At 43.0% G+C, this 26,675-nt stretch overlaps 1 protein-coding gene across 1 annotated transcript in view; it reads left to right on the forward strand.

The window, feature by feature from the left end:
* The window catches only part of FAM98A (family with sequence similarity 98 member A), a 360,584-nt gene that overhangs the window by 207,008 nt on the left and 126,901 nt on the right, over positions 1 to 26,675 (forward strand). The window contains exon 3 of the mRNA XM_078649277.1: positions 10,511 to 10,645. Within this exon, the coding sequence (XP_078505403.1) occupies positions 10,511 to 10,645 (135 nt within the window). The remainder of the gene's footprint in view (positions 1 to 10,510; positions 10,646 to 26,675) is intronic.

The following is a 26,675-nucleotide window of genomic DNA, read 5'->3' on the forward strand; positions in this document are numbered from 1 at the left end:
AACCATTTAAATGACTTCTTACAAAAAAAAAGCATGCAGCCTAATTTTCAGTGGAGATTTTTAAGAAAGCACCAATCATTTCTGGTTTATCAACTGCACTGATTCCCAAGCACTTTTTTTCATAATCAAACTGCCATTTCATTTCCACAATTCATCTGACTAGAAGCACATCTACCTTAAACATGCAAAAGGTCTGGTTTGTGGGTCATAGCTATGTCCACTGGAGTCAAAAATACGCAGCTAACAGAGGTTTTTACAACCTTGATTTACCAAATGTGGCCATTGTATGGATTGGACAGAGAGGATTGAGAAGTCACCAATTGATACCATTGGTAAAATCCTTTATGCATTTACCACACCCTGACCTTATAATTGTGCACTGTGGTGGCAATGACTTGGGCACTTTGACTGGGGTAGGTCTGGAAATGCTTTTAAAGGACATCTTTGGGCAATTGATGTCACTTTTTCCAAAATCTGCCTTGGTATTTTCTAATATATGCCAAAGGCAAAAATGGAACTGGTCCAACCAATTTTGTCCACAGATTGAAAAAGCAAGGAAACATGTAAATAAATCTGTTTCTGCTTACCTCAGAGACTATGGTATGGGTTCCATTTACCACAACAACTTGTGTTACAACATGCAAGACATCTATTGGAGAGATGGTGTGCATTTTACAGATGAGGGGAATAGAGTTTTCCTCTTGAATATAAGACTCTGCATTGGTACCTACTTGTAGGTACAAAAAACACCCACATAACACAACAGCTCTTTTCAGAGCTACCCTACCTCTAAGCACTCTAAATAATTTTTTTACTATAATTTTTTGCACTGTTTTTCCCTGTGGTACGCGTACCGGAGCGCGCACCTGGGAACGCACCCAGCGCTTACCCCGCGAAAATTTCAACAAAAAAAAAAGTTTTTTTGCCCTTCAGGGTCCTTCTAGGCCCCCCTCAGAAAACTTAGGGGGTCAGGGGGTGTCTACTCTGCCCCCTTTTAATTATTTCCCCCTTTCTTTTTCACCTCTTGTGTCTCAATTCTACCGAGACACAAGATGGCGGACTCTCCGGACTGTTTAGAATGTTGACAGACACCCGACAGCCAATCAGCTATCCGCTCGCGCACTCCCGTAGCGCGCCGGGTGTGCTCCCTGGTACGCGCACCTGTGAGCGCTCGGAGAGCGCATATAGATATATATGTGTTTTTGAAGTTAATTTTCAAAAAAACCACTGGAGCAATTTTCACCAAACATAGCAAAGGCACATCTGCGTACCAGTCCCTACAATTTTGCCAAGTTTGGCGTAATTCCGTTCAGCGGTTCGGGCTGTAGACTTGCCAGACCGTCCTATGGAAATTAACATGGGGAAAACATGTTTTGGGACCCCCTGTTTTTGTCAGCCCTCACTCCACGAATCCCCCCGAAACTTCCAGGGAAGGAGCGGAGCGGAGCTGGCCAAAATTTGGGAAAATTACACGCAAATTCCTCAACCGGCGCCAGAGTTATTCCCAATAGAATGTTGCGAATTTCCTATGGTAGCCAATCCTAACTATAACTACCTACTGGCGACCGCCAGTAGTGTGTGTGTATATATATATATATATATATATATGTGTGTGTATATATATATATATATATATATATATATATATATATATATATATATATCCTTGTCTCTTCTTACCACGGATGAAGTCACGGCACAGCAACAGGTCATTTCACAGATATTTTATTTACACACCATGTGCAAAATAACGTGCATCAAATAATGGCCTACGCGTTTCGGCTACTCCTAGCCTTCTACTGGACCATAGAGTCCTCGGGTCTAGACCTCATTTTTAAAGTGCTCAGTGTAAGTACCCTCTTCCCTTTCCTTGGTCATCTAGACCAACAACCCTGCACAGTTGTTTGCCGGCATACTAAAGCAGCCATTTTACATTTTAATATTCACGTAAAGTACTCTGTTTGTTCAAAACCAAATTATAATATATACATATTGACATTTCTACAATTTTACAATTTTTACATCCCATTTCTATTTACTATTATGGTTTTATGATAGTTAATGAATCCATTGTTATTCAACTCTATTCAGTAAAGTACTCATGTTAAATCCACAATCCCGGGCAAAATTATATTTCAACATACTTTCAAAGTCAAATTCTAGTTCCACTCGTATATATTTACACTATTTACATATTGATGATTACAGTCTGTTTAAATGTTCCATAATTATGTACATATTCCTTAGTTGCTAGTTTATATGGCTGTATTTGATTGGGTGAAGCAAATGAACATTCAAGATTTATGTAAAGTACATGGTTTTATATCCGCTTTGTTCATATCCTACACACCCATTCATTCTATGTTGTTCCATTATTGTCCGTTTCCTCTTTAACAAAGATTCATAGTAACTATATACAAACCCTGGGATGCTATAATATTTTGGTTTATGGGTTCTGGCTGATATGTTGTTTTCAATTTCAAATTTCCTCACTTCTATTTACATTATTTATACCATTCTTACACTTCTCTGCTTTGTGAAATAGATCTCTCATTTTCTCTACCATTTCCTCCTCTTGTTTTTACAGATGTACAAACAATTCGGCATCTAAATTATGTCCAAATGGGACCTCCGTTCCCATGCCTAATATCATTCTGGACTCCAGTTTTCGAAGTTGTAAAGTTCGATCTCCACCCCTCTCCGAGATTTTGGTTAATTTGATTCCTGAATATTTCAATAAGGCAGGGTTACTCTGATGGTGTTTGGCAAGATGTGTGGCCATCGGGTAGCTAGGGTCTTTGTTCTTAATTGCCCTTAGGTGTTGTAATATTCTTAATTTCAATTTGTTGATCGTGCTCCCGATATAGGATTTATCACAGGGGCATTGTAATCTGTAGACCACACATTTGGATTCACACGTGATGTGGTCCTTTATTTTCTCGATTTTGCCGTTTTGAAGTTTGTACTCCTTGATGTTCACGCCTTGCTCACAGGCTTTGCACTTGTAGCACTTCCAGAACCCAGGAGCTGTTAAACAAGTTTGTTTGTCAGGTTCTCTTAACTCAAGATGACTTTGTGTTAAGATATCTCTTAGAGATGAAGTTTTCCGGTAAGTAATGCTTGGAAAGGTTGTTAAGTTATTTTTCAAAGTTTCATCCAGGAGCAAGATTTTCCAATGTTTTTGCAATGCCCTTTTCATTTCATTACTTTAGTTGTCGAAATCAATGATTAATCTTGTCACTTCATTCTCATGATTACCTCCCATGTCTATGATGTTTTCAGACCTTTGATTTTTCGGTACAAGCAAATCCACTCTATTTTTCATTGTCATCCTTGATTTTGCAGAGGATATTACTTCTTCAGGGTATCCCCTCTCAAGAAATCGAAGACTCATTTTGTTTATTTCCTCCTCTAGATCCATTTGTTCAGAGCAATTTCTTTTTGCTCGTAGCATTTGGCCATATGGAATGCTCCATTTCAATTTCACAGGATGTCCACTATTCGCGTGGAGGATGCTGTTGCATGATGTTGCTTTCCTGTGACTCTTGGAGCAAAGTTTGTTGTTTTTTACGAATATCTCTACATCTAGAAAGATGAGACTTGTGGAACTAATGCTTGAGGTGAAGTGTAGATTAAAATCATTTACCTCCAGGGATTCAATAAATAGTTCTAGTGAGTTGTTGTCCCCTTCCCATATGATGAACAGGTCATCAATAAACGACACCAAAGTTTTATTCTGGATCCGTCTTTGTTTTCTTCACCACCTCTCTTTCCCAAGCCCCCATCAGGAGGTTCGCATAAGTGGGCGCAAATGATGTCCCCATTGCGGTCCCCTGCTTCTGGAGATACATTTTCCCCAAAAATAGGAAAGCATTGTGTGTTAAACAGTAGTGAAGCATATCCAATAGCATTGCTGTATGTTCCAAAAGGCTCACTGAGCGTGCTCCTAGCACATTCCTCACAGTTTTTACACCATCCTTGTGGCGTATTGAGGTGTAAAGACAGGCAACATCTATGGTTGCCATGAGGTAAGTTGGTTTCCATTCACTATCAGAGATCCGCTTTAGGAAATCCATTGTGTCCCTCAGAAAAGAAGGTAGTGCTGTCACATAGTTCATTAAAAATATGTCTATGAATCTTGATGTCGATTCTAGTAACAAACCTATTGAGCTCACAATTGGTCTTCCTGGAGGTCGTATGAGGGATTTATGAACTTTAGGTAAAAAGTATATCGTAGCAACAATTGGGTTCTCTGTTTTTAGATAGCAATACTCATCTAGATCGATTAGGCCCCTTTCTTTCCAACCTAATAACAAAGAGTGATATTCTTTAGTCCATTCTTCCATTTGATTTTTTGTTAGTTGTTCATAATGTTCTTGGTTGTCGAGTTGCCTATTAGCCTCCTCAATGTAAGTTGATACATCCTGTACCACTAGGTTGCCACCTTTATCAGATGATTTGATTATTATTGTTGCATCGTCTTTTAATTCGGACATGGCTATATATTCTTGTGGTGAAAGATTTAGTTTCTTCTTCAAACCTTGGCCGATTTATCCGCGATCTTGGTTATTTCTTCTACCATTAGTTCATGAAACAAATCCACCTTGTTGCCCGGTGGAAGTTGTGGACAGATTCTTGAGCTTCTTTTCAAACCACTGTCGCCTCCCAAATTTGTGGGTATTCCCAGTGTGTCACAGAACTCAATCTCCATTTGTGGTGATATTGTGTTATCTTTTTGACTTGCTGAAGGAGTTTCTTTAATTGATGTTAAAGTTATCATGGCTGGTAGGTCCTTTTGTGTGACAATGGACATTTTTTCTTTTGTCTTGAGGGCATGTGTTTTCCTAGGATCTTTTTCAGCAAAGTATTTTTTCAGTTTCACTTTGCGGCAAAATTTGTATAGGTCAATGCGTGCGTTTGGTACATTCATATTTTTCGTAGGGCAATATGAAAGGCCTCTGTTCCAAAGTTTTAGTTGTATGTCTAATAATTTGCTGCTTGATAAATTTATAACTATGATGTCAGATATCATCATTTTCTTCATTGCTACTTTAGCTTTCCTTTGCCTCTTCTTGGTTTGATTTCTTTTTCCACCCCTTCTGGTTTTTTGTTTGTCGGGGTTTTCTTTGGTGGTCTTTGTTCCCTTCCCCACGCATTGAGTCTGCCTCTCCCTCTCTGTCGCGTGACCATATGTGCCAACTGTATTTCCCCCCGAAAATCCAGTGGTGTACTGATAGATTCTCCTTCAATAGAGCTCACTTCAGAGCTATCCACCTCTTCTGTTGGTTCAGTGACTGTGTCAGTATTCTTGTCCATTGCCACATGACTCCTCATAGTGTCGTATTTACGCGCGAATGTGTATATTCGCCCATTCGTGTAATCCAACCTATCTCTAGTAAATTTGTTGGCCTTACGTTTTTCTACCTCCATTTCATGTTTGGTTACCTTTTTTTCCATATTCTCAATGATTTCCTTATTTCCTTCTGATGTGGGGATATCCGCGAGTTCAGTTTCTAATGCCGTTATTATGCTTGTGATCTTTTCAAGTTTTCTTTCGGCATGGATGATCAAGGTTCTCATCAACGTGAAGGAACATTAATTTGTATCGGTTTGCCATAGTTTAATTAGATCCCTATCTAGGTCATTCAGAGTTGGCATTATAAGGATTCTCAATCCTCGTGGAAGTCTTTTGTATTCGATATATTTTTCAAGAGTGGTCTTCTCCCACCATTTATTTATTTCTTGGATACGCTGTTGTTGCAACTCTCTTACTATGGTTAAAGCCGTTCTGTCCTTTACTGTTGCTCCCCCATTCTCTTTAGATCTCATAATTGTGATGGGTGGATTGTCATCATTTAATAACTCGCTCGCCCTCATTTGGCGATTTCTAGACTTGTCTGCCATTTTTTACTGGGCAGGGTTGGCTTTTAATGATTCTTATTGATGTTCTGTTCCTTTCGCCAGGTGTGTCCTTTATTTGGATTCTAGGATCGACAGCTCCTTTGTGTTTTTCAAGGTTCGCTGACTTCCCATGTGTCTGTTGCTCCTAGTGAACACTCTGTGTTCATTCGGCTCTTGAAATGCTGCTCTGTCCCTTTAAGGAATTTCAGATCTCTCAGAGGGTTACACTGTCGCCTCTCTCTCCAACTTCCTTTCCGGGTGATTTTGACTTGTTGGTTAAACCACACCGTACGTGCGTATGCCGGAGTATGGATTTAAAGTGCGCTGGGTTTTTCGCGGTAATTAATTATCACATTAATTGTTGTTTTCGTGAAACCGCTTTTATTCCCGCTGGCACCCCAGCTACTGTTCCCAACGGTTTGTTTACCGACGAGAGGTTGCCGTCTCACACAGCCTGAACGCCGCCTCCGCCGCGCTACAGAGCAAAGCGAAACCAAACACACCCGACCATATATAATATAATTCTTTATTATTTCCGGGGTCCCCGCACATGGACGGTAATATTCAGTGCTTATGACTTTGATGAGGATACCCCTGGAAGAGAACTAAGATTACAGGTAAGTAACTTATCCTTCCGTAAAAAAGCCCTTCAGTACACGTCGACCACACCCCCCTATGCATCCAGTATCCTGCTACTAGGGCTGCCAGTCATGGGTGGTAGAATTACAATGGCTAGGATACAGGAATGGATAGATATAGGGGTGGCGGAGGTGGGTTCATTCTTCGGAGACGGTATGCTACTAGATCATGACACATTTGTAAGGACCAAGGGTCTCCCGACCGTCTTTACCTGCTACATGCAATGCCGGCGCATTACATCATGACGACATGGGCACCCCAGCGTAGCGAACCTCCACGACATGACCTGGTCCATCTACTTTATTACATGAGGAGGTGTGGACACCTAGTGAAGTGGTTATATACCGGCATCCGGACACAGGCTTCCATAGGGCTTGCGGACCTCCGTGAGAAATGTGCAGAAACTGCAGATGTGGTAATCACAGGCAAGGCCTGGGAAAGCGTTTTAGAGCACCCTAAACGGGTCTCCCGAAATGCCAAGCTCAAGTTTATACAGTATATGGTTCTCCATATACTTTATAAACGCTTTGGCGTATTTGACCTTGAAGCGTATACATTGTATCTTCCCAGAGGTCCATAGCTACTGCTCGAGGTGCAGGGAAGAAGAAGCTGGCCTCGCACACATGTTGTGGACCTGCACTCACCTTAGGGAATATTGGGGACATATTCGTAACATCCTGGGAGAGATCACACATCTCACAATGACAGATAACATATTGGAGGGCCTCTTGGGTCTCTGCAAGCGCACCAAAGCTGAGAAGGTTCACTTGCAGTTTCTAGATCTAGCAATTATATTAGCGATCAGAGCTATTAAAATGAGGTGGAAGTCACCTAGGATCCCCTCTTTACATGTATGGAAGGAGGAGGTAATCAGGTGGGGTAGCGCGGAAAGCGCGGCGCTTCGACGAGAAGAGACGAGGGGGTTGAGGAAACGTCCCATCTCCATGTATTGGGACATTATGTTAGAAGACCTTTCACAATTGGATATCACCCGTCCCTGATTCTAATAGAAGTTTCCTACGACAACAATGATAACTGGAGAGGAGAGGAAGGAAGACCCATGGTGTACAGGCAATATAGGTTGGAATCTGTGACTCTCAAGGGAATGGTACGGAATAGATGAAGGCGCGCCGACAGATCAGGAAGGCGGAGGGATAGGGAGGGGGTAGTTTTTAATTTAGTTTGGGGAATGAAGCTATAAATACCATGCCAAGATACCTTAGAGACTTTCGTAATGTATGCATATGGTTCTGCATGTTACATTCATAGCATTATTATTTCCGTACTGTATAACTGATGGACATGAGGATAGCAATATGTATATACCATATGGAAACAGACGTGTCAACATTCCACCTAAAATGAAAAATGCCATGAACAGTTGTTCTATTGCAATGTGCTCTGAACTATGGCTCAATAAAGTTTGTTTAAAAAAAAGTAACTTATCCTTCCATGTAAAATGTTCATTCAAGATCGAGGTTAGGTTTTATTTTTACAAGAAAAACAAAGTACTTGGATTTACTCTATTGGGGAAATTGATTCATCTTATACAAATGCATTTCATGTATCTGCAATCTGTATCTGAATCTGATGTTTAAAGCATCCAGGGCTAATTTTTGAAGGCAGGGACTACTGTGCAAGTCTTACTCTAAGCAAAGTTGACCTATTTCTGTCATGAAATACGAAACTGCCATCCTTCTTGAAAACTGTATTACACTTTAGAAATACATTAGGAATACCACTTACTTAACTTTGAGTGTGCAAGTGATTAAATGTATTGGTGGAATGAACATAGATATCGCCCCATGTTTGTAGACTTCTGTTCTCACCCCAACCCACTAAAAGCCCTGCTCCTCTTGTCCAGGCCCAGAAGCAATACCTCACAGTCTTGCCTGTGGTCTAAAATTGAATTGCCAAGATGGGGCTGTTGCAGTGGAAGAGATCTCAACCAATATTATCCTCCGCCAACCACAACAGTGGTGGAGCCACCAGGCCTTGGAAATGCAAGCACATGGCAGAGAGCAACACACATCAGGTCCATCCACACGTTATCCTGTAACATCTCTCTCTACACGCAGGCGAAGCAGCCCTTCACCATCTCATGTATCCTCCCCATAGTGCCAATATCGGCCCGCACACCAACCCCCCAATAAACATGTTGCACAAAAATAAATAAACAGACAAGACAACTTGTTGTTGGGAAAAAGTAGCTGCAGGTTTATTAGCATAACTTATGCCAAAACATGGTGGGTTATCTTACAGACGATCCAAAGGCAAGCCGCCCCTCGCAGCTTGCCACCTGATAGGCCAAGTAGCCCGCGGCCTTGGCCAGACGGTGCTTAGCGGTTGTGGTGAGAGGATAGCCCCTCCCATATCCGGTGGACCATTGGTCCACCCTTTTGCTCACACCCCCCCACCCCCCTACAAGGGGGGGAGCGTTCAAGTGACCCCCGGTTGTCCAGGTTACCAACCGCCCATAGGATAACGGGGCGCCGTCGCACCCCAGGGTCCACCGCACAGATCTCCCGGGGATATTGGGCCTCAGCACCCTTTGTGCTTCTGCATAGGGTACTCCTGAGTGCCTTTCGCCTCTGGATCGTCCTGTGACTCCTCCTGCAACACAAATAACAAATATTACAAGCATAGCTCCCCCCCCGCCCCCTGAGATGTAGGGTAAGCGGCAGGGAGGGTAACATCGAGGGAAGAAGGACGACAAAGAGGCCGCCTAGAGGGAGGGGGAAGCCTAAATACCCCGACACCACCCGCCCCCCACCACCTGCCGAAAGTGACGCGCCTGCAGCTGGCTGCTAGCAGCTGGGACCTAAAAGGCTGGTGCGCTTGCCATCTTGTGGCACTACGGTGTCCGCCCTCTCGGGAGGGTCCCCTGCGGCGACGAGTCGGTCGGCCTGCATTCTCCACCGGGGCCCACACCAGCGTGGTGTTTCGCACACGTACTCGTCACGGACGGACAGAAAGCTACTGAATAGGCTGTTTATTGTGCACATGGGAGACATGTGCAGGCATAGTAATTAAGAATCTGTAAGTAACGTGCATTTAAAATGCTACAGTGGCCTGTTGTGATAAAATACAGAGCTTCACTGCAAAATTTTAGTTGCTTTTTTTTATGACCCTTTGGAGAGGGTGAAAGGAGCCGAAACCAGTATCTATGCCTGTGTTCGACAAGTAAACCTTCTGTTTTGAAAAGTCTGTTCCTGTTACTTAAATGAAAACAACAGATGGCCTATCACTTTTAGGGGGCTACACAGAAATAAAGAGGGGCCCGGCCCCTGTGCTCCCCAACCTGTGGCTTCCGCCCTGACTACATGGCCCTTTTTAATAAAAATAAGTATGCTGACATGTCATCTTCTATAATGCAATGTTAAAGATATCCTGAACAACCAACAGCCCGTATACAGGCATTCATGTTGGTGGGACCCACTTGCAAATGCTGGCCTTATCCCATGGAGGGGAAGCATTCACCTCTTACAGAAGTAGGCAGCCATGCAGGTAAGAGCGGTAGGGTAGTGAGGCCGGTGCGTAGGCATTTCGACGGACCATGACGAGGGAAAATTCAATAACATACGTTGAAATCACCTCTTTACCTGCCTTCCCCGCCTCTCTCCCCCCCCCCCCCCCCCCCCCACCCCCCACCACGGCATCACCACTCTTAGCTGCACAGGCCACGGCTGGAAGTGGGGTTGACTCATCCACTTCAAAATAATTGCCTATATGTTTAGCACAGAAGTCTGTGGTGGGCAGGGCTGCTGTTCTTTTAGGGGTCCCAAAGCCAGTCTGATATTTTGATTTCGGGACCCTTAAATAACAATCAAATCGTATGCTTTAAATAAAAAAGTATTCTTTGTTTTTCACCTTTTAATATTGTATAAAGACAGTGTTAAATCCCCATCCGTACCCCACCTGAGTAATCCATTAAAATGAAAATTTATAAAAATCATATTTTTTTCCCAAGGCCCAAATGAAGCAGACGGATTCCAACTGGAGGTGAGCGGGCTGCTATCGGAAATGAACTGTCCATATGTCTGCCTGACATCAGGTGATGTTACAAAGCGTCTTCTCATCAAAAGAAATTGTCTCTTATTGCTGAGTAAGTAATTAGCAATCTATTCAAATGTATAATTCTTTGATTTTTCTCCAATGTATTGTCATCTTTGTGAATATTGGTCGAAAGTTGCGTTTTGTTTTAAGGGATAATATTGGATAACAGAATCTATAGTTCTCTCACAAAAGAGTCGTCCCAGATTTATAGCAGTTGTCTTGCTGATACACTTTGCTGCAGTTAGTGTAGGCTTTCACATTGTCAATTCTTAGTGATTAGTATTCTTTGCTACTATAACCATGCTAGGTCCACTGGCTCTTAAATGACTGGAATTCTGATTCAAGGCCTGTTGTGTTTGACATACAAAAGTGACCATAAATGTACAGCCCTGTCTATTCTCAGTAACTTTTCCAAATACAAACGTAACACTGTGGTGTAACTAAGGCTTTCAACTTGATTCTGCCTTGTACAGAAGGAACTACTGTGGTTCGTGAACTCTGGCCACTCGAGGGATTTTTACTATTTGTCTACCTGCTTAAAACTTTAAAAGTGCCTTTCATACCGATTCGGTTACCTTCTCAAGCATTGTCTCATAGGGAGTCAGTCACCAAATAGTATTCTCTACTCTTCCCATCCTTTGAGCTGCTGTGCCTTTGTTACGCTTACCGGCAACCATTTGTCTTATTATCTGAAAATCTGTATTCTGAAGGCATCACTCAGTGCCATGTTGCTGTATTATTAATTTGAGTTGCCCATCGTAGGGCACACTTCGCACTACAGTCCCATTGGATTTGTTGTGTATGTTAGTGTAATCCTTGCTCCAAGTAATATATCTTTTTTTAATGAAATAGCAGGCATTAGTGTATTTTTATTGGTACTTAATGCCCATGTTCCACCCATCTTTACAGTTAGCTGTTCTTCCTGTCCTTTGTAAATGATGGCTTTTGATTCGCCAATAGGCTTAGTAGTTCCTCCTTAGTACCTCCCTCTCTCCTGTTGTTACCTCCCATAAGTACAGCCCCTCTTACATGAGAACTATTTACTTAATTAGTTTCTTGCTGAAGCAGGCACGACATGCTGTGCGAGTGCTTAGCAATGGCAGCGCTTCTTTTTCATCCAGTCCGACACAGCACTGCCTCTTTAAAGCAATGCTTTAGCGTGGCATCCACTTCCGGACGTTCTTTTTTTTTTTAAAGCAGCCGCTCTTAATCCTAAACAAAGGCGGCCACAGGACTCACCCAGCTCTATTTTTATATTTTTCAAATTTTTTTAAGCAGTGCGGCAGCGGCCACTAATCACCAACAAGAAAGGCCGGGCCATTTTTTCAGTGTTTACATTTGCTTTGCATTGTCTCCCTATATGATGTTTCATTTCTGTGGTACAAACATATGGGCAGCCATCTCCCTCAAAACAAGCGCTACACACCTGCCGCTTTATTTTTTTTTACTGTGGCAGCCTACCTTCAAGCTTTAAAGTCGGCTACTCTTGCTGTGCTCTCCCAGTTTGCTTTTAGCCCTCCCAGCGCAAATCTTGCATTTCTCTCCCCCCACCCTTTCTCTGCGAATCGAGTGAGGCACCATCCACTTCCTTATACGGAGGGGGAACGTTTAGAGCCTTTTCTTCAGGTCAATGGCCTGCAGTTGAAGAACACCATGGTATCCCAGAGGTAATACTGGAGGAGAGAAGGAAATACGATGGGAGAGGAGCAGTTATTTGAGGACTTTTGAAAGGTAGAATTCCAATCTTGCTTTGCTATTCGTTGCTCTTTATGGTTTTGTCACAACAAAATCCTTGCATGCAATATTTAAAACAAATATATTGATGAATGTTTTCATTAGCTATATCTTATGAATAATTGCCTAGCCATCAGAAAACCTGAAAATCCTAATGCTTTCCACCACACTAAAAAATTAACCAGACCAGTATTCACTGACTTTAAAAAGCTAAGCAGTGTACTTTATCCATACCGTTAAACTTTGGGCCGCATTAAGCCAAGCTCTCCGAATGTTACCCCATAGTAGTGCCAGTTCTTTACCTTCTCACTTTTTCTCTCTTAACTTACTCTAACTATCCTCTCTGCCTCTCCTTAACTGCTTTTCCATGGCTGGCTAGCTCGCTTCTCATCCCTCTGATGCCCTTTGCTGTCACAGCAACTGCACTGTGCTCCCATGTCACAGTGGTCGACATGCTAATGCAAACATACACCAGTTGTTTACTAATTGCATATGCAGAAGCCCCAGCGCCAATAAATATGACACCAATACATTGTATTTACATTGTATTAACCCAGTGTACACCAATGCAAGCAGTGCATTTTTAGCATCCTCCGTTTTCTGTGTGCACTGTCCAAAAATCTTTATGGCACATGTGGAACTGTGCTTTCCTATCACAGGAAACTCCCTTTTAGGTCGAGCATTCAAGACCTCTTGTATATATACTTATATGTGTAAGTACTTTGTGGGCTCTGGAGATCAGCCCTAGGACTTGTCTGCTTCCACGTAGGGACTTTTTTTTCTGTTTAACTGCCTCTATTCAACAGTCTTGTTAGAAAACGACCATCAGAGATCAGTAAAATACCAGAATTGCTTTATGCTTAGGTACTTTCTTTTTTAGGTTTCGCCCTGGCCGTAGCAACTGCGTAGCAGTTGCTCCGCCCAGGGCGAAATCTTATGTCCTACATATGGGGCTTTGGTCCCGCCTCTGTCTTCCATTGGCTAGCTCCATAAATGGAGGCTAGCCATTGGAAGAGATTGGCTGTCAATCACGCTTGCCCCGTGAAAACGCGATTAAGGGGCGTTTCCGTGTGTTTTTTTAAGTCCCGCCCTCTCCTCTTCCCATTGGAAGGGGAGAGCATGAAAAACACGCCCCCGAATCTGCCGGCCGGGACACCCCCGTGACGTCATTCCCCGGGCCGCGCTGTGATTGGCTGCCGGCCCGGGACCTGACTTGTTTCTTAAAAGCAGACACGACATCGATTGGAGCGGATTTTCTGCCCCTGTGTTTCAATGAGCCGTGGGACTCGGTTAGCATGTTTAATAACGTGTTTCTGCGGCGACACAATGCGGTGCCAGGTTCATTCTTGCCTGTTACTCGCTGGTGTTTTCATAGTATTTTTTTTTCTCGTTGCCTCATCCAGCCCGGCGGTAATCCACTTTCAAACCGGTGTGACAAGGCCACTCGTCAGCCCTGATTATGCTATCTGGAGCCGAGCCATGTTGACAGTGCCGGATGATGCACGCTGCAGCTATCTGTGAACTATTTTGCAGTTTCACGATCACAGATTGTATATGCATCTCTGGGGTATGCGTTTTTTCTCAAGCTTGTTAGGTGTATTGGTCGTACAGAGTAAAGATTGTAGGCATTATTTGAATTTATCAACTGTAAGGTGCTATTTAATTTTTTACAGCAGTAAATTAGAGTGATTTTTGTTTTACAGTTTTATACAGCGTGAACTACGCCAGAAGGGGGTCAGGGCGCTTTACATGAGCACCAGTTTCGTTACAGACGGACACGTTATTTTTAGGCACGGGAGATTATTTATTTATTAAGCTATTTGCCCAGGATCACAGAATGCTTAAGCCTCCCGCCAGACTCGAACCTGCTTCCCCAGCTTTAAGGCGGCCGCGTAGTCGTTAAGCCACACCCTCTGCTCGTGCGATCGACACCAGAACCATGTATTGCATTTGTACATTTGTAACAGATCTATTTGAGTAAATAACATTTTGCAAAACAAATGAAAATATTACAGACGGCATTGACCACTGACAGGCTGAAATACCAGTGACACAGATCACATTATATATGATAGGCCGACAAGTTAACACTAAAGGTGAGTCTACGCCATTTACGGTTAGGAAATTATCTGCGCGGGCAGCGGGCCATCACAAACGTGCAAGGAGTCGGTGAACTTGTGTTCCGTGCACGGTCAGCGGTCATGACAAATGTGCAAGGGGTCGGTGAACTTGTGTTCCGTGCACGTCAGCGGTCATGACAAACGTGCAAGGAGTCGGTGAACTTGTGTTCCGTGCGTGCACGGTCAGTGGTCATGACACACGTGCAAGGAGTCGGTGAACTTGTGTTTCCTTGGCGCGTGGATTGCTGGCCGCACCAGAGCACGTGCTGTTAGAAGATGTAAAACGTGCCGCGGGAGCTTGGAGTTGCCGCCACTCACTCACCTACTGTATATAATTATGAAAGCAAAAAAGTATTTTTTATAATCTCGTATGTGGATTTATGTACATTATTACCTTTAAAGAACTGGACTGGATTTCTTTACTAATTAATGCATTTACAATAAGGAGAGTGAGGGGTTAATTTATTTAGTAATTCATTAAGGACGGCGATTTTTAGCTGCCCTCAAGTGGGGACTGGATGATTGTTCCTTAAGGTTCGAGCACCTTAAAAATAACTGAAAAAACCTCTTTCTGTGATTTTACGGGATAAATAAGTATGGGACTGAACTTTTGCTACAGGCTAGGAGGGTGACCATGCGACCTGGACTTTCCGGGACACTCCGATTTTACACCGCAGATTTCAGCAAATGCGGCTGGTCATGGCCCGGCTAAAACAGTGGGAGGCACCTTTTATATGTTCCAAAGCTGGACTAGCAAGCAACTCTTATCAAAAAGCAATTCAATTTACAGGTAAGGTATTGGGCTTAGAAATTGCATTTCACTTCCTTAGTGCCTCCTTGTCTGTTTTTTAATCAGCGCTGCCGTTCTGTCACCCTCGACTGATGTAAAATGATAGTCATTCTAATGTTTTTGCAAAATAGCCCGGGTTTTTTTTTTTTTAAATCTGGTCACCCTACTACAGGCGCCAGTTGTAAACAGTTTTTTGCCACGCACGTGGCATCTTAGAGCTTAAAGTATGTATTAATCTGCAGAACCGCGGTGTTTAATCCCCTCTCCCTTTGTGATACACCGCGTTTACATTCGCAGAGGCTGTTCTGTTTATGTACCTCGCTTTTTCGAGTAGGTATGTAGTGCCTTCCCCGCGCGCCAGTCTGAGTTGATGCCATTTGCATTCTGGTACCTGTAGTTAAAAAAAAAAAAATACCGGTAACAAAGCGGAGAAAATCCTGACGAGACCGAGATTTATAACATAGAAAACAAATTGGCTAACTGCTCACACCTGCCTTCTGACTGCTTAAGAATTACATCACTGCTTTTGTTCTATCATTATTATTTCAATGTCTTGGCGTTTTTGCCTTTCTTTACGGGTCGAAGAGCGTTTTAGAACTCTTGACATTAGAGTAATTCAACTATTTTCCACATTTTAACTGTGCTTTGTGATACGCACACTATCAAATGCTAAAGTTTCTATTTTTGCCCCCCTCATACACCTCAAATCCAAATGTAATTTTTTTTTTGTTAGGTCTCGCATTTGCGAAAGATTAAGCTATTGACATTGTAAATGACAATGCCATTTATTTATCTGTTTTCAAAACCAACGCGTACATAAACAATTTGTCATTTGCAATGCCAATAGCTCTAACTTTGTCAAAGGCGAAACCGTTGCATTGTAAATGCTTGTTTTCTTTCTGGCATCGGCCTCTATTAAACTTTTTTGATAGAAAACAACCAGCAGAGGTCAGTAAAATACCAGAATCACTTTAGCATTCTCCAGATTCCAGTCCATAGAAATTGTCCTCCATGAGCACCAGTAGACAATAATATTTTTTTCAAATCTTGTATTTTCAGTGATATGACAACCGAAGGTCCTGATTTTATATTAAAATGTACTATACAATTTCCCTCTGAAATGCAATATTTATCTCCATGTGTTCCCATACCAGGCGTGTCGCGCAGTTTGGTGCTTACTTTCCCTCCATGTTAAAGAACAGTAGATTTTTCAGCACCCAGGCTAATGTGCCTCGTAGCCAAATACATATACGGTCCCAAAGGCGAGACTGATTGCATTACAAATACTTGTTATTGTGTGGAGTTTTCAAATATATAAAATAAACATTGCATTTACAACGCCAATAGCTTTGACTCTCACATATGCGAGACCTATTGCATTGCAAATGCTTGTCTGGAGTGTGAAGTCGTTTATACATTCCCTGAAGAACCAGAAAGATCCTATACTAAACCTGCTTCCTGTGTTTGGCGCACACTGGTCTACAAATTAGTTTATTATCTTGTCAAAACATGTGGTTTCCACCTTTTAAATTCATGCAGAAAGCCAGTTCTCAGCATCTTTCTTGAAAGATTGCTTTTCATGTAGCCATTTCTTCTGTACAGAGGCTTAGTGAGGTCCAGGTCTAATGACCCTTTGTAAAATTTCCTAAAAGGAATATAGTTTTAATAACCGCACCAACATTTATTCGTATTAGTGTATTTCCTTATAATTCAGAGTATTTCACTGTTTCACAACTCTATTATGGCTGACAGGAAGCTGTTGCAGCAAGGAATCCTCCATAGATTCTTAACTTTCTGGCCACCAAACCAAAAAGAAATAATACCTGCAACATAAATCAACTAAGAATTAAAATGTGAAACCAAAGAGGAAAAAATATGAAAGCAACATTCCTTTGTGTAGAAGAGTTGTGCTCTTCTCAAACTTTTTTATGTAGTGAGTTTAGTTCACTTTGTGACAGTCATCCACTCTCAGGCAGCTATTCGTTTGAATCGTTTTCCTTTTTGCAATTTATCAGAACATAACCTCGAAACTTCTTTGCCTTTCCACTCACTCTTTTTCTCTTTCAGTGGTGTCTTTCATTCTCTCATTTGAGGTTATTTCAAAGGCTCATTTTTACCGGTATGTTTCAGTTGTAAAACGAGCTGGTGTAAGTACTGCAGCTACTCTGATGTCAAGATGCCCATTGGGATGGGCATTCTAAGTAATTGAACTCCTTGACTCCCGATCATTACCTCTCCTCTTGCAGGTATTTCTTTAAACTGGACTAACGGCCACCCACCTAGGGCTTTTCTCCTGATCGTTTTCTGCTCTCCGCCAGCACAGAAGGGGTCTGTGAGCTTGTTTTTGGTTTCTTCAACACACACATTAGTTAAAAAAAAATCTCCAAGTTAAAGCATGTTTTGCATTTCCTGCCCAAGAGTGAAATCAGAACACCCTAATAGCAGAGTGTATTGGGAGGCATAGGCAGTCAGTCCCTTTCTGGGATCAAGCAATTGCAAGCTTATAGGGTGTCTCCTGTGATTACAGAAAGAGGTTCGGTCCATGTCGTGCATTTGGGACTCAATGTCTTTGTCAAATGGGAGGGTTTCTAAGTTCTGATCAATAGAACCCCATAGTTTATCTGTTTTTCCATGTGACCCTACTATCATGCAGCGGAACTCTGAATCCTAGGAATAGATTAGAAGATAGAGTACCACAATCTTCCCTGGCCAGGTTATTTGGTTTACTGTTTTCAACTGAACCTCGGTCGTTTGTATTCCCAGATGAAGACACTACAAAGGTCTTGTAGGAGCTTGATATCTCTGTTACGGAGAGATGGGAGGGCTAGGAATATATATACATAGAGAATGTTCAGTAGTTGCATCATTTTCAACGCTTCTGTTTGTTCCACCCAAGAAAACCTGCGTATTCCAGGATGTTAGTCTTACCTTAACTATCCTAATGAAGCCTGAATGGTGTCCGCAGAGCACAGAAGTAAATGTTTGATACCAGAAGCAGACTACTGGAAACAGTGCATGTCTGTAGCCTTCCCATCCAGCACTAGTTCCTCAGATTTCTATAGGTGAATGTGAAAGCCTTCTCTGGCCAGAAATACTTTGGGCATCAATAGCAGCTCTTTCTGAAAATGCTGTTTCCATTTATGATGTCAGCTGCAGTGGTTGTGAGCTTATGCGGATAATACTACATCGTAATTTCCGTAATTGAAGGATTATTTCTGATCTTCTGTAAGTAGAGCCCAAGTGAAAGTGCAAAACATAGAGGTGAAAGTGACAGCCATTTCCGGTGCCCCTCTGGATGTCTGTGCTCCTTGACGACCATTAACTCTTGTGCTCGATTTCTGATAACTGGCTAAACCCATTCTAGAATGTGGGTCCCAAACGTTAGGGACCTGATGGCATATACTGTGTAGCCCCAGTCTACCCAGGTAAATGCTTTCTCACTGCTTAAGTAGAGCAAGAGTACATCCCTGCTCTTTTACCTAACTTTATCAATGTTATGTAGGGCCTTTTTCAGTTCAGTTCAGTTCATGAACTTTATTTCGATTTTTGTTAAAAATCACAAAAGTTAAAACAACATAAACGTGGAGGCCATATAGAGCAATACAACATGTTTCTAAAGCAGGAAACTTATTAATTAGCTTGGTTTAGGAATTAGCAGCATAAATATTCTTGATAAAATAATAAATAAGTTAAAAAGACTCTAAAACACACCCATGGTAGGCGGCCTACATAGGGAGTCAGCCTTCGGCTTATATTTTATGGGGGGCATCATAACAGTACAATAAAATGCATAGTGCTATTTTGGGAAAACAGAGGTACAGGACAAGACATACACAATTACCTATGCCTCCTTTCAATCCATCGAATCACCCACACCCAGCCCAGGAACTTCGCTGTAGCAATCACAGTAGGGCCATCCACTGTTGTTTTGAGGATTCTAAAAGCCTCACTACTGGACCTAGTACCCAGGTTAGAACATATGGGTTTCAACCAACTACATCTGGGTTTACAGTAAGCTGGACAGGCAAAAAAGATCTGACCCAGTGTTTTAATCCTGTCCGGACAGAAGGGACAATTACTAGTGTTTGTATTGGTGTTACTCCATTTAGAGGTGAAAGCATTTATAGGTAATGTTCCCACCCTGAAATGGTGGAATAGTTTCCTATCTCGAGTCGATGTAATCAAATCCCAGTACCCCTCATATTTGGGTTCATGCTTGATGTCAAGAAAGACTTTAGACAGGGTGGGACTAGAAAAGACTGCAAAACATTTCATGTTAATCATGTTCCAATAGGCTGCCTTTAGCTCGTTTTTACTTGGAAATATACTTCCCGCTGGGGAGGTCCACAAACGGCTCATCCCCAACTCGCTGAGTATATTTTTGACACACCTAAACCACACAATTTTCCTATTTACATCTAGATCCCTGACTTCTAAAAGAGCCAGGAAATAATGTGAGAGCTCAGGAGTAACCCAAAGTCTCCTCCAGTATGCCACTGCCCTGTAGTGTGCCACATCCCTGATTGAATGACATCCCAAATACAGAAAGAGGGGTGCTAATGAGGTGGATTGGGGATGACAAATTAAGGACCTTAGGAATTTGTTCTGGGTCACCACTAGGGAATCCAGGATTGAGGCGCCAATTTTGGTGTTATAAATCAGTAATACAGGAGCTATGGGTTTGGTATATGAACGTTTGTGCTCCTTGAGCAAGCCCCTCGAAAGTTGAGCGTGTCTAACAGTAAGGCAGTCTATTTGTGGCTTCCAACTTTGTTTTCTGTCTATTGTTACCCCCAAATATGAAAAAATCTCTATTTGCTCCAGGGCCCCTTCCTTCATACTAACTTTGCTGATGACTTTTTGGGAGTTTTGTAGGACCATGTACTTTGTTTTATCAACATTGACAATGAGATCATGGTCCGCACAGAACTCCTCAAATCTTGTGAGGGCACGCTGAAGGCCCTGTCTCGTCTTGGATAGAATAAGAGTGTCATCGGTGAACATTAGTAGCGGGATCTTAGTCCCAGTTAAAGACGGAGCATCTGTGGGGAAGTCCTCAAAGTATTTCACTACCCCGTTAATGTACACTGAGAAGAGGGTGGGTGCTAAAACGCACCCCTGTCTCACCCCCTTCTCAACCGGAAACTTTTCTGTGGTGCTGCGCCCCGCGTCCCATCTAACCTGAGCATAATTGTCCGTATGTAATTTAATGACAAATGCCAAGATATCCAGCGCCATACCTAGCTTTAAGAGAGCACACCACATCTTGGGACGCGGGACCAAGTCAAATGCTGACTTGAGGTCCACGAAGGTTGCATAAATGGTGCCTCTCACCAAAGTTACAGTGAGCCAATAAATGAGAATAAACCTTAAAACCTGGTCCACCGTACTGGTACTTCGCCGAAACCCCGCCTGGAGGTCGGAGAGGATGTTACATTCCTCCATCCAAGCCTGGATTCTTCCAAGCACCACCCTTACCGACACCTTTTGAATACAGTCAATAAGGCTTACGGACCTATAATTTCCCGGTAACGAGCAATCCCCTTTTTTGAAAATAGTAAGTATTACTGCTCCTGCCCAAGTGCTTGGCATCGATGCTCCCTTAGCGATGGCGTTCACTAGGAGCTGAATATATAATGCCCAGGTGTCTAGATCTTGGAGGAACAGATCAGCAGGGATGCAGTCGGGCCAGGGAGCCCTGCCTTTGGGGACCAGGAGAAGGGCATGTTCCACTTCTTTCTTAGTTATCTGTAGGGTTGGGATGGGGGACGGCATCACGAAGGTGTCATGGGCATCTGAGTCGCGTGCAAACTGGCCTTTGTAGTGTAAGACCCACTGTTCTGGCTCAACATAATTCAAGGGAACTTTTCTTGGGTCCCCGCTCCCCCACTTCACCAAGTGCCAAAAGGCCGTCATATCTCTCCCAGTACATGCATTGAGAAGATCAGCCCAGTGATCTTCATCCCAGTCCCTTTTGGCCTGTAATTGCACTGCCTTGTACACTGACCTTTTCTCTCTTATGGATCCCCTATCTTTAGTCCTAATTGCTGCCGCTAGGGTTCAATAAATAACAAAGAGAGGGGCCTGTGCTGATAATTATTACTTAGGGCTAGGACTAGTCCTCCGCAGACAGAAAATTAATTCCAGAAAGGGTACTGCTGTTTAGTCGCAATTTTATTTTGTAAAAAATCAACAATTTATTATAAAATTTATCTTTACATTAGAGAAGAAAACATTAGAAAAAATCAAGAAGATAACGGACACATCAGGTTGTATTCAATTGGACACATCAAACATTCAAAACTTCAATCATGTCACATTCACAACACATTCGGCACATTCAGACTTAACTCTAACATACCACATATTACTAGTGCAAAAAGGGAGAAATATACAAAACTAGGTCTGCATCAATTAAACAAAAATTCAAAACAATTGTTAGAAAATGGTACAAAACCATGAATCTTTTACATTTTTAAACATTCATTACGATTTGATACAAATGGTAGTGTACAACAAATTGTACGGAGTATGCAAGTAGACGTTACTCCTATACACAAAAGCAGACCAGTGAGATATTAGGCCTACGCGTTTCAAATCCCCTTTAATTCGTCGGAGATTCTCATCAGGGCCTCAGGTAACACAAATATTGCTAAACAGAAATCCTATGTGGGTCCGGAAGGAGAAAACTTCTCTATGGTACAAAGCCGCTCTGTAAAAATAGGTGAACACAGGCGGCAAAGACGTAAATATGTCCAGATGGGCAATCTTAAAGTGAATGCCACAGTCGCGTGAACCATGAGATGGGACGTCGTCTTATACGATGAACGGAAGCATCGAAATCTTGGTATGGCAGCGTTTCGTGCTTGCTTAAATACACTCTGAGTTCTATGAGAAGCAGTCGAAAAATGAAAAGCTTCTGCCGGTTTTAAGCTGTAAGGAAGGGGTGGCAGCGTCAGCACATGCAGACTGGATCGCGTGTGCGGGAGGAGAGAATCACAAGGTTTCTTCTATGCGCTGGGGCCGGGCGTCGTCGAAAAGGGCACTGATCACTCGCGCAGGCGCATTCAGGGTTCAATAGGCAGTACGGCAGGAGGAGTTCTACCAAACGGCAGCCTTATGACATGGGGGTTTAATCAATTTTTTATTTTTGGTAATAAAAAAGCTTTTGAGTTCAGTAAAAAGATACTCATGGACCTGGACAGCTCTATGGATATGTACTTCCTGCGCAGCGTCAGCCTGGAGAGTGTCTATGGCGTTAGCTACCAACCTACTCATTTGGGTCATGTGCTCTGCTTTGTTGGCCACGTTAGCCCATTTGAGACGTTGTGTGTCGTTTGTCAATTGTGCCTCTACAAAGTCTACGCGTGGTGATGACTCTTCTCCACAATTTGGATGCAAGTGCCATAAAGAGAGTAACAAAGGGTTGTGATCACTTTCTGGTCGATCACAAACCATCATATCTAATAAATTGGGACAAAACTCCTTATTGATGATAAAATAGTTTATACGACTAGTACGTTGCCCACTGTTATATGTTAGAAAAATGTGGGGCTTTGTCCTGGACAAAACCGGGTAGGACAATATACTAATGTTTATAAACAAAGAAACCCGGTCACGATTGAATTCTACTGCTCTTTATTTAAAGCAGATTCTATACCCTAAATTTTAATTCTTGGGTATTGATAAATTATTTTATCATGCTAAGTTACATCACTTTATGCACATTTGAACATTTTGTCCGTGGTTTATACATTGCCGTACATATAAAAATTGATTTGTTTACATACAAATATATACACTCTTTTTACACAACACAATTGCACGTTTGACAAATTACAACATAATATTTACAAGACAAATTTCGAGAATTGTACTAGTACCCTAGTAATTAATTCATAACAGTCCTACATTAGTTGATTTTTCTATGCTCAAGGACTGGTCTCACAAGGGCATATTGTTTATGGGCACAACTTTATTAAGTGCATACACCATTGGAGTGTGCACCGTTATGTTCGTGACCCTTTGTGGATAGGGAGTTTGTGGAACAGCCGACGCGTTTCCAAACCCGTTTTCTTATTTATCGGGTTTTTCTTCAGGGCTTTTACTGGGTACCTTCTTGCAGCTTGTGCACATGGATTTGCTTTTTATTTCGAATTCCAGATGGGCGCCTATTTTGTTTTGTGTGTTTTTCTCTTGCTCGTAAATGTTGGAAACTGTATTTCTATTCAGTCAGTGGCACAGTTATTTACGGAGGTGGCGAGGTTTAGGGCTTCTAATGGCGTCACCTCACTTGACCTGTTTTCTGCCTGGCTGGGTGCGCTATGGGGTTATAATTTCCGGGATTTCCTCACTCGTTTGACCTGTCTCGCCCATTCCTGTTATATGTTGGCATCCCAATTTTGTCTGATCTGGGTCGCCCGTTGGCTGCTCTCACCCCGTGTTCCAGAGAAAATACTTTTAGTTGGAGTGCTGCACTAGACCACCTTTTTATTGCAGGAAGATCCAAAGGAGGGATCGACCACTGTTCGTCCTCCTCTATACTAAAATTCATGTCCTAGATGTCCAGAGGTTCGAAAGTACAATTAAAGTCGCCTGCTATTAATATATTGCTCTGCTCTCTTTGGTTTATTAAAAAAGCGTCAAGAAGTGCTACAGTATTTGAGGCCTTCCCTCCTTGCAAGCCCCTAGAATAAACATTGATGAGTAGAAGATCTGGGAAATTTCCCTGGTGTAACCTGATAATAAGAATGTCCCTAGAGTCAATATAGATCTCCTCTAACTTATGTTGGTGACACTGCCTAACCCAAGTTGTCAAGCCCCCTTTAGGTCTACCCCGCTGACCCTTTTCAGCTGATTTGAAGAAGTTTATATAGCCAGGACGAAATACCTGGTCCACGATCCATGTCTCTTGGAAAAATGAAATGTCTTGCTCCTCAATAAGTGAAGACAATTCAATTGAGGCGGTTTTGTTTACAAGCCCCGCGATATTCCAGGAAGCTAGTTTTGTGCTGGCAATGTCTTCATTGGGAACTATATTTCTTAATTGGCAACAAAGACGACACCTTGTCACAGAGGAAACAACCTCGATTATAATAGAATTGTCTATGGGTACCATACCACAATCAGATTCCCTGCTACTTCCAGACGAGCATTGATTTATGCTCAGTGTTAACCCATTTGTTGTGCGGGAAGGTAAAACATTGCTTGGGGTGAGGCCTAGTACTTGATCGCCCTCGCCTAAGTCTACCACTGGGGATAGGGTCTTTTCAGGTGATGCTAAACAACTCAGTCAATCTGTTTCTTCCAGATTTGAGAGAAACTCAAATCTGTTATAAATGGGTACATTATAATCCTATGATCCATGAGCATGAGATATAGCCCTATGATCGCCCTTTCCAGTTATTGAGGAAGGGACGTTTCGATAGAAGAACCCCAATGGTAGAATACTAATGCCTTCCCCACTCAATTGCCTTGTCCCGGCCCTATCTAGAATCGTTTTCACAATCAAAGGGGACCCAAAGTTCAACACCACACAATCACCTCTACTACTAGTTGTTGATTTCCCTATCCATGGATTTCTACGAATCATTTTAAATTCCTGGAATAAGTGGCTGCCCAGCCCTGTTTTGTTGTTTAGCAGGTGGGGGGCCTTATTCTTAAGTGATGCCCAATGTTCACCAGTGCCAGGTTGTAAAGGAGGCACGTTAGAGAGTATAATGGTGTATGGCGTAGCTTCTGGTGGTAGGTTAAGGGAATCATAGGGGCTAGCCAAACCACCCCGGGACATCCCTTTATATTTTCCCCCAGTTGGTTCCCTCATGGTGCCAGCCTTTGCTGTGGTGGCAAGCATACTGCGATTATTTACAAAGGGAGCATGCGCAACTGTATTTGTGCTGGCACCAACATCATTAGTAGATAAGTGTGTTGCAGAGACTGTTACCAAAGCGGATTCATCGGCGCCGCTATGGATTCCATTAGATGGCGTGGGTTTTAGAAAGGAAAGATGTAGCTCAATTTTAATCAATCTTGAGTTAATATCTGACAGCTTAGTTATTAAAGACTTGAGCATTGCTGCAAATCTTTCTTCAAATTTAACTAGGATGCGGTCTTTAGAGTCACAGGACACCTGTCGAGAACGGCCCTGAGCTCTATTGTCTGTTGGACTGGAAGTACTTTTATCTACGGCCACATGGGAGCAGCCTTTATTACTACGAGCCGCCCCTCTAGTTTTTGCAACTTTGCTGGCCTGGTGTGTAGTTAATGGCAGTGCACCTGCTTTCCTTTTCTTAGCTGTAACAGTAGCTGCACCCTCCCTCTCCTTTACCTGGACTGAACATTGCTGACGTGTAAGGAACTTAGCTGGAGGGGAACGAGTAGGGATGGGGATGCTAGCTATGGTGGATGGGTCATTTACTGGTGACTTAGGAGCCACTTGCGGCGTGCAATCAGCAGGTGGATCCGGGATTAACAGGGGACCAACTAGGGCAACTTCAGTGGAGGCTCGTCGGGGATCTAGAGAGAGTCCCCTCTGGGAGAGCTCAATTTCGTGAATAAGAACAGGCTCAGCTCGCATAAGAAATGCGTCAAGTGTTCCTACAACCCCTGGACCCCCGCCCCCTTGCGATTGTCCTTGCTCATGAATTAGTTGCTATCAAGGAAATACAATTGCTAAATCTAAAAAGTGTCAAGAAGACAACAGTTATAGTTAGAGTTCAAAAACCACTGACCAAGTCCTTGGAGACACTGGACGACCAATGAAAGGGAGGTGGCCGTGCCCTGCCTCCTCCTGGCTTCAACGGGCCCACCCTTGGCCCGGGCAGGCCTGTGCCGCGCTGCGCGAGGCCCAAAGCGTTTTTAAGCGCCTCCAGGTGCTTTGATATGACGCCGGTGGTGGGCGCCTACTGAGGATGCTGGGAATGGTAATCCTGGTCGGCCCGCGTCTATTGCGGCGGGAGGATCGTTACTGCAGGAGCGGCGTGGGCAACGTTGCTGTCCTCGCGGACTGATAACAGGTAGGCTCCGCAAAGAAGAGCAGCAGCAGTAATCCAAACAAAATCCCTTTTTAGGTTTCGCCCTGGGCGTTGCAACTGCGTAGCAGTTGCTCCGCCCACGGCAAAATCTCATGATCCTACATATGGGCTTTGGTTCCGCCTCTGTCTCCCATTGGCTAGCTCCATAAATGGAGGCTAGCCATTGGGAGACAGAGGCTGTCAATCACGCTTTCTCGAGAAAACGCGATTCGGGTGCGTTTCTCGGTCTTTTTTTAAGTCCCGCCCCTTTGTCCTGGGCCGCGCTGTCATTGGCTGCTGGCCCGGGACACCCCCGTGACGTCATTCCCCGGGCCGCGCTGTGATTGGCTGGCCGGGCCGGGACCTGACTTGTTTTCAGTGTCACATGTGGTCACATTGTACTAGTAATTATTATCATTTTAC

The sequence above is a fragment of the Lissotriton helveticus genome, chromosome 6, assembly GCF_964261635.1.
Source record: "Lissotriton helveticus chromosome 6, aLisHel1.1, whole genome shotgun sequence".
Classification (NCBI taxonomy): domain Eukaryota; kingdom Metazoa; phylum Chordata; class Amphibia; order Caudata; family Salamandridae; genus Lissotriton; species Lissotriton helveticus.